This window comes from Tupaia chinensis, unplaced genomic scaffold, assembly GCF_000334495.1.
Source record: "Tupaia chinensis unplaced genomic scaffold, TupChi_1.0 Scaffold144767_1, whole genome shotgun sequence".
Classification (NCBI taxonomy): domain Eukaryota; kingdom Metazoa; phylum Chordata; class Mammalia; order Scandentia; family Tupaiidae; genus Tupaia; species Tupaia belangeri.
In genome coordinates this window covers 2426914-2436155 of record NW_006204627.1, presented here as the reverse complement: position 1 = coordinate 2436155, position 9242 = coordinate 2426914, and the positions used below count along the sequence as shown (strand labels likewise).

Below are 9242 nucleotides of genomic sequence, written 5' to 3'. Positions count from 1 at the left end.
TCATAGTTAAGCTTCTTGTTCTTTCTTTCTTTCTCTTTTTTAAGTTTATTTATTTCTTCCGAGAGAGAGAGAGAGAGAGAGAGAGAGAATATTTCCCCAATAAGGTTCTCATGCCATATTTCATCCCCAGGTTTACCTGGGCCAGATCATGGGCATATGTGTAGCCAGTGTGTAGAGGAAGGCCCAGGATACAAACCCAGTACCTCCCCACATAGGTTCCACTGTGTTACTGCTGAACCACCATTTTATCCTAGGCTCATTCTTAAATAATAGGAATTCAGGAATGGGAAAATCTTTGCATGTCTACTGACACAATTTAAGTTGTGCCTTCCTCCAGGTACCTTTGATCAACCCCACTGAGCTGTGTTGGGTGTTGATGGTGCCCTCAAGGACTCATGGTGGCCAGCCTTCTGGAGTCTGTGTCTGCCCCTCAACTGGGAGGCAAACAGTATGGGATAGGATAGCTACATACCCCACTCCAGGTTTAACCTTTGACCCTATTGCTCATTGAATGGTTGGGTAGGCAGTTCTAATCCAGGACAGCCTGGGGAGAGAGATGCTAGAAGATACAGCCAGGAAGAAATCTTGGGGATAGAATGGGCAATCCCTATGGGCCATGTGTGTGTTAGGGGGGGCGGGGATAGTGCAGGCTGGGTGAGGAGACTATTTTTGGGGACAAAGCCTCATCTGAGCTCTACTCTGCTGACCTTCTTCTCCCTTCTTCCAGAATTCCAGAGTCATACTAGAATTTAAAATTAAAATTTAAAATGATAAGGCAAGAGATAAAGGAGACTGATGGCAGACGATTTGGGGAGTTCAGACAGTGGATTAAATGTGCCAGGCTGAGGCCGTGATTCTCATTGTGGGAGTTTAACTGCATCGAAAAATGATGTAATGGTTAGGCTGAGAGTGGAGTTTTGGAGAATGTGAAAGATGCATGGCGTGGGAACAAGTTAGTGGTGAACTAGGGCCATAAAGCAGCACTTTCACTTGTGCAGGCTAAGATGACCAGGTACAGAGCGCTGGAAGGATGGCAGAGACAGCAGGCCATTCTCAGGTGGTGGAGGGAGCTGCCGATTCCCAGGTTTCACTTTACTCCTGATTACAGAAACTAGGTACCCGCCAGCAGATGGCCATGCCCTGGGGAGCTATGCCCTCAAACTATGGAGAGAATATTTTGTGGTCACTCGCTGTGGGCTCCAAGTCTCAAATCCCTCCTCATTGGTCTTTCTACATTCCAGTCCAGAGAGGAGTCCTGGGTTCCTCCAGGTCCTTGGGCTTAGAGTCTCTCATAAAGAGACTCACCTGATCTTAGCCTGCACCCTCTCCTCTTCTGGCCTGTGCACTGTGCCTGGGAAACTCACCCCACCCCACCAATGTCCTGCCACAATCCTGAGTGCTGTGTGACTAGGGCTAGCTCTCATTCATGCTAATTTCCGAAGTACTCAGGTTTGCCTTTTTTTAAGAAAAATAATTATTTTATTTAACTTTACTTACTTATTTGTTTTTAATTTGACCAGAGAGGGGGAAAGAGAGAGAGGAAGAGAAAGAGAGAGAGAGAGAGAGAGAGAGAAACCCACCAGGTCTGGGACTCACCTCAGTCAGCCACATGGGAGTCCAGCGTCCTTAACCACCACGCCACCTGTCAGCTCTGCCTGTCTTCTTTTCAGGAACCCATTTCAGAAAGAAGGAACCAGATCTTAAAAGTCAGGGGACCAACTTGCTTACGTCTGATCAGAATTGAAGAACTGAAGTCCTAGGGAGGGAGACCAGCACTCCCAGTTGGCCAGAGTCCAAAAGGACTGCCATGGCCTTCTGCGTTCATCTGGAGCCCTGGCTTACTCTCCTTTCATCCCCCATGTACTCCTGATTACCCACGTGTGTCCCGCTGTCAGACCAGATGCCACGATTTCAGGTCACTCAATTAGTAGAGGGCCCCAGGGCATGTTGATCTAAAACTGGCTGCATCCGATAAGGTTCTGCTAAAGTGCTCTCAGAAGCAGAGCCTGTGTTTGTTGCCTCTTGGGGAAGAGTTTGTCCTCTATAATAGGGAACTGGAAAAGGAGGAAGAGAAACTGCGGATTCTGAGGCTGCCATGGCCATCTTGAGAGTGTGTGTACATTGTGGAACAATTATACAGCGAGGGGGGGCCTTAGTAGGGAGTCTGTGGAGTCAACGTACAGTGGAGGGTCACACAGAGCTCTAGTCTCAGGTGTTCTTCAAGGTGCCTAACGGCCTGAATGGGTGGAGCATGGAGCAGTCAGGAGAGAGACTGATGACACGGATGTCTGCTCTGGCATCAGAAGCTGGAGGAGAGACAGGGGGTGCTGCTGGGGTGGGTGAGGCGATGGGGTTGTGCTGGTGGAGACTAGTTAGTTAGGCAGTCAGCCGAGTTCACATTGAATTAAGACAACAGGAGGGATAGGTTAAACCAATGGTTTTGAGTTGGAGGGAGGCATGCAGGATGATCCATTGGAATCTACAAGGAAAATGAAAACGTCTATTTCCTACTACTTTGTGGGTAAAAAATAAAGAAGTTAACCTTCACCAATATGTATTATATGAATAGACACGAGTACCCTCCCTCAGCTCATGTGTTAGGTGTTTGTCATATGAAAGGCATGGTCAGGGAGGAGAGGAGGTTCTGTAACTCAAGGGAGAGGAAAGGTGGGGGGATCACGGCACCCTCACTGGTCCTGTTGCTTTCAAATGTAACATGAGTCTTACCTGTATCCTAACCAGTGGCTAGACGGGTTATATTATCTGTTTTTAACTAAATGATTCTCACCAAAGGACAAGTAGTTGGAAGAAAACCCTACAAAGAAACCCACACCTTGAAAATAATATGAACAACACAAACAAAAGCAAACTCGGCAAAATGGCAAAGCTGACAGTTTCCTACTGTTGTGAGTGTGTACTTGCCAGAGAGATGGAGAGAGAAGGCACCCCTTTATGGGGTGTGGTCATGTGCAATTCTTTCCCCTACCTTTTCCCCTGCACATACACGTGTTTTTCAAGCCATTAAAGCCAGGATGCAAACCACAGCCGGCCTTGTGGGATCCAGCTCCCTATACAGAAAGCTGAACCACTGTGGGGACAGCTCAATTTCCTACTATTAATATGAGATCCATTAGGATGGATCAGTTCAAACAAGGGAATTTACTATGAAGTTCAAGTTTATAAAAAGAAGATGACTTAAAATATGGATTTACGTCACCTTCAGGTATTAGGTAATAGTGGTAAAAAATATGACACTGTGACCAGCAGGACATGTAAAGTCTATAAACCCAGAACGTGAAGACAAATGTCTATGTTTTTTTCCGGGCATATTCCAAGTCATGGAAAACATCATTGTGTACTTTTAGGAATGTAAACATAATACAAATGTTTAGACATCTCTTTTGAGGCTTCTTACTTAATAGGAGAAGACAGAATGTCAGCCTATGGACACTGGAGAAAGCAGCTGCCCTGTTCGCCATGGTTAAAGTGACTGAGCTAGGTCACAGAGAAGATAGCAACACACAAAGACACACTTTGTTGAAAGACACACAGGAGACGTTGTTGAAGAAAAGGTTTCAGAACACAGATGCAGTGGAGATGGGCTCTATGACTGGCTGCAAATAGTAACCTTGCTTCATGTTAAATCTTTGCCATGCTTTTCTTAAATGATCATAATCTTGTTTATATTACATTGAATCACGTATAATCAGCTCATGTGTTAGGTGTTTGTCATATGAAAGGCATGGTCAGGGAGGAGAGGAGGTTCTGTAACTCAAGGGAGAGGAAAGGTGGGGGGATCACGGCACCCTCACTGGTCCTGTTGCTTTCAAATGTAACATGAGTCTTACCTGTATCCTAACCAGTGGCTAGACGGGTTATATTATCTGTTTTTAACTAAATGATTCTCACCAAAGGACAAGTAGTTGGAAGAAAACCCTACAAAGAAACCCACACCTTGAAAATAATATGAACAACACAAACAAAAGCAAACTCGGCAAAATGGCAAAGCTGACAGTTTCCTACTGTTGTGAGTGTGTACTTGCCAGAGAGATGGAGAGAGAAGGCACCCCTTTATGGGGTGTGGTCATGTGCAATTCTTTCCCCTACCTTTTCCCCTGCACATACACGTGTTTTTCAAGCCATTAAAGCCAGGATGCAAACCACAGCCGGCCTTGTGGGATCCAGCTCCCTATACAGAAAGCTGAACCACTGTGGGGACAGCTCAATTTCCTACTATTAATATGAGATCCATTAGGATGGATCAGTTCAAACAAGGGAATTTACTATGAAGTTCAAGTTTATAAAAAGAAGATGACTTAAAATATGGATTTACGTCACCTTCAGGTATTAGGTAATAGTGGTAAAAAATATGACACTGTGACCAGCAGGACATGTAAAGTCTATAAACCCAGAACGTGAAGACAAATGTCTATGTTTTTTTCCGGGCATATTCCAAGTCATGGAAAACATCATTGTGTACTTTTAGGAATGTAAACATAATACAAATGTTTAGACATCTCTTTTGAGGCTTCTTACTTAATAGGAGAAGACAGAATGTCAGCCTATGGACACTGGAGAAAGCAGCTGCCCTGTTCGCCATGGTTAAAGTGACTGAGCTAGGTCACAGAGAAGATAGCAACACACAAAGACACACTTTGTTGAAAGACACACAGGAGACGTTGTTGAAGAAAAGGTTTCAGAACACAGATGCAGTGGAGATGGGCTCTATGACTGGCTGCAAATAGTAACCTTGCTTCATGTTAAATCTTTGCCATGCTTTTCTTAAATGATCATAATCTTGTTTATATTACATTGAATCACGTATAACTTTACAGTGTATTACATTTCTTTTTCCAGTCAATAGAAAGTCATTAATAATCCCCATCATCATCATCAAATAGTTTTCATTATTTTTTTCCAGATTATTATTACTATCATTCCAAGTTTTTAGAACATTCAATCACTAGTTATCATTTTGCTTGTAAAAAGACTTTACCCAACATGAAATACTTCTCAGACCAGTCCAGCGGAGAATACTATACAGGCCATCATCAACAGGTAATAAATCATTTCTGTTTTGCCATCCCTTTTGATGATGACATTTATAAAGTATATTTTTTGTGATCTACTAAAGAAAAGATATGTTCACAAGAGCAAATGACTTACCTAGAAAATCATGCTATAGTTTTAGGTATTGGGTTGTTGGAAATGTCATGACACACTTTTCTATGTAAGAATGTGTCATGACTTTTCCGACCATCCAATATAAGAGTCATGTCCGAGGAGTGGCTGCCCATCTTGAATATAAAATGGGGCCCAGAGAGAGGGGACAGATGACCTGTGAAGCTCGTCGGTCATGTCATTCATTTACAAGCTATGACAGTAAAGATGAAGCAGGAAGAGCACAAAGTACTACAGGATGTCAGTAATAAGGTTAATTTGAAGAGAAAAGTGTTAAAATACAGTAGAATCTTCACAATACTTTGTAATGAGATGTAAAATGAGACGGAAAACCTTTTGTATGACTCATAAATTTTACTGATTGGGAACCAGCAGTTAGCGTAATGGCTATGTCGCTGGATTCCCATGTAGTCGACCGCGGTTCGCGTCCTGGACCCGGTGGCTTAAAGCTCACGCCGGGCACATGTGCACGCGTGCCCAAGATCCCGAGAGGAGAATGGAGGAGAAGGGATTGCAGCGTGACCATCCCCCCTGGGGGGTGACTTCTCGCTTTCTGTCTCTATGTCTCTGTCTGTCTGGCAAGTGCACGTGCCCTATAGCGAAAATCTCTCCAAAAAAAAAAAAGATTTTAAAAAAAGAAGTTTTACTGATTATTTCAAGGTAAAGGACTGGAAAGTAACAGAATTTATTTTTATTTTTATTTTTTTATTTATTTACAAAAGGACAAGTGCCTCAAATTTCTTGCCCCCTGATATGCTGACTTGTGACTATCACAAGTATGCTACCTCGCAGAAGGAAATAAAGGCACATACACGGCTTTCAGGTAAAAGTGACATTTTAGTACTGAATTGTGAAAATAACCGTGCTTTAAAATATTTGTGTTATGGAGAAATAACTTTGAAAGTTGATATTTGGAACAGTATCATGTGATTTTAATGTCAAAATGAAGTGCGTATCACCTTTATTCTCATAGCCACAACCTGCAAAGTTTTATAATCTTCTAAATGCATAATTTCTTTTCACTTTTTTTAAAAAATGACATTTAATGAGTGTACATCTGTGCAGCATATAAATGGTTACTATGAGCATAGAGTGTATATTAGTCCAGTCAAAGATATTACCGTGTACAGTATCACCACCAGATAACTTTTTGTTCTTTGTGTCTTTTAAGTGTTCCCACCCACCCCCCATTTCCTCCCTCCCAAAGGCTTTAAAATTCTGCTTGTTAACAACTTGTAAGAACAGCTGATGAAAACAGCATTGCAAACATTGATTTCACAGATGAAGAAGAATTTTCCTGTGGAATTTCACATTTGCAAAATTGGTGGAGGGGACTTTATTTTATTAAAAAAAATTTTATTATTATTCTAATTTATTTTATACATTCCATCATTGTACATCACTACAGCTTGTAAAATGAATTACCCAACATGAATACACTTCACCCCAGTCCAGTTGAAGATATCATACACATTATCATCAAGAGACAGTTCCCCATTTCTGTGTCCCCTAAATGTCTTCCCTCTATTTTTCTTCTTGATTCCTTTCCTCTCACTCTCCTTCATCTCCCATCCTTTTCCCACATGGTCTCCAGTATTCATAACCGTTTTCCATGCTTCTATGTTTTCTAATATTTCAGTTTCCACCATAGAGTGCAGTCAGTGGTATATATTAAGTGGAGACATACAATGCCTCTCTTTCATAGCCTGGCTCACTTCACTCAGCAGCAAATCTTCTATATTCACCACTTTCTGTCAAAAGCCAGGGTCTTGCTGGTTTTTTTTTTTTAATGGCTGAGTAGTATTCCACAGAGTATATGTACCACACATTTCCATTCAGCTGTTCATGGACATTTGGGTTGGTTCCATGTCCTAGCAATTGTGAATAATACAATAAAAACAGATGTACAAGCAGTTTTCTGACCAAGCATTTTCCTAGCCTTTGGGTAGGAGTGGAATTGCTGGATCATATGGTAGTTCTACTTGTAAAACTTTGAGGAACCTCCATATTGATCTCCCCAGTGGCTGTACTAATTTACATTTCCACCAACAGTGCAGAAGAGTTCCCTTTTCACCACAGCCTCATCAGCACTTATCACTGATTTAAACCGTGAAAATCGTGATTTAATAAGTGCAAAGGGCCAGTGGGTGGTGTGGTGGCTAGGGTGCTGGATTCTCACATGGAATCTACTCTACCACGGTTTGAGTCCCAGAACCTGCGGCCTGAAAATCACCCTAGTGCATGTGCATGTGTGCCCAAAATCCCAAGAGAAGAATGGCAGAGAAGGGATTATGGTGTGGCTATCCTCCTGAGGGGAGGGTATTTTTTTCTCACTTTCCCTCTCTCTTTCTCTCTCTAGTGAGTGCGCATACCCTATGGCAAAAACAAAAACAAAGGTGCAAAAACTGAGTTCTTCTATTTGGGTCTATTTGTCTTTGTGAGATATCTCTCTCTCTCTCTCTCTCTCTCTCTTTGTTTAAAAAATACCAGCCATTAGGACCAACTACTGACATGAACTGAACTTAGAAGCACACATTCTAATCTTATAAAATATTAAAGGAAGGTTTATTAAAGTAATTTTTAATTATGTTGCTCTCACCAAAGAGAAATTACTAATGACTTTAAAGGGAAAGGAGAAGGAATATTGCATCTTTCATTAAAAATGAGGTAATTTGGCACCGCCATGGTGGTGGAGGCAGCAAGGCGCCTCTGGGTAATACTGGAACCTGGCTTCTGACTTCAGGGGACCTGACATGCCTGGCACAGCCCTGTGCCCCTAGTTGGCTGGGAGACTGGGAGGAGGATGATGGTGTAGTGAGACCCTGCCAAAGGGTACCTGTCTCAATAAATAAATAAATAAAATTAATTTTAAAAGCAATTTAAAATGGTTTCATCTTTACTATAACTTTTAATCTTTTTAGTGTATTTTATAATATATATTAATACAGTCTCACTTGCAAATCATTTATAAATAAATACATTGTGAATATCACTGTGGGAGGTGGAAGGAATAAAACTTGATCGGTAAGGGAGACAACTCTGAAAGCAGTTCACGTGGTCAGGACCCACAGTGGTGCTGGCTGATGGATAGTTCTCTTTCCTCTTTGGTGACTAATTTGGTATGAGAGATGGAAGGAAGACCGAGGGCCGGCTCCCAGACCTGTCCGGGTTGAGTGGGCACACGGAGGTACCATTCACTAAGACTGGAAACACAGGAGCAGGCTCTGGAGTGTTCCTGGGAGGCAACTGGGAGCTTGAGTCTGGACGCGTTTTCAGGGGCTTAGGCACCTCTCGTGGAGCCGTTTCCGGGAAGTTAGGTACATGGGCTGCAGCTCTGAGCATTGCAGTCTAGAAAGGAGGTGCAAATCATTAGCCCCTGGGAGATCTTCAAAACCCTGGGAGTGGCTGATCCCTGGAGTGGGCCAGCGGGGTGAGGGAGATGACTGGCAGGCAGGACTCGAGATCCACTGCTGTGGAAAGCCAGGCCATGGAGGGCGAGAATTTCCAGGCACCCAGGTATACGGAAAATTCGGACAAAGGGAGAGGGGAGTGGAGGCTGTCAACTCTGGAAACCGTGTCCTCCAGGCGTTCCAGGAAGGAAGGCGTGGTCAGCAGGCGCAAAAGCTGGGGAGAGGTGAGTGAGCGAGTCTGCAAGGCACTCACTGGCTTTGGCAACCAGGAGGTCATTCCGGACTTTAGGGCGTGTGTAAGAAGGTGGCGTGTGTGTGTGTGTGTGTGTGTGTGTGTGTGTGTGTCTGTGTGCGCGCGCGCGCTGGGAAGTGCGGGAGGCGATCCAAGTGACCAACAGACACCTGGGAAAAACCCATGCTTGCGGGCCGGTTCGGCTACCAGGAGTAAGTCACCTGTGTGGGGCCAGGACCCCAGAACCCTGCGTTGGGGGAGAGTCCTGAAGAGGGAGGACAGGAGGTGGAGCAAATAGGAACGCCATGGGGTGTAAAATCGAGCCCCATGGGGGCAGCGGAGAAGAGGTCGGGGGAGCCTGGTTGGCATCTGACCCCAGAGTGCGGCTCGGGCCCCGCCAAGCCCCGGCGGTGGCGGGC

At 43.8% G+C, this 9242-nt stretch overlaps 1 protein-coding gene across 2 annotated transcripts in view; it reads left to right on the top strand.

The window, feature by feature from the left end:
* Positions 1-8502: 8502 nt before the first annotated feature.
* Positions 8503-9242, top strand: part of AMPD3 (adenosine monophosphate deaminase 3) — a 48289-nt gene continuing 47549 nt past the window's right edge. Inside the window, exon 1 of one of the 2 annotated variants that reach the window (XM_006167452.3) lies at positions 8503-8815. In XM_006167452.3, coding sequence (XP_006167514.2) covers positions 8503-8815 — 313 coding nt within the window. Of the gene's footprint in view, positions 8816-8846; positions 9036-9242 lie in introns of those variants that run through there. The other variant, XM_006167451.3, reaches the window with a different exon arrangement.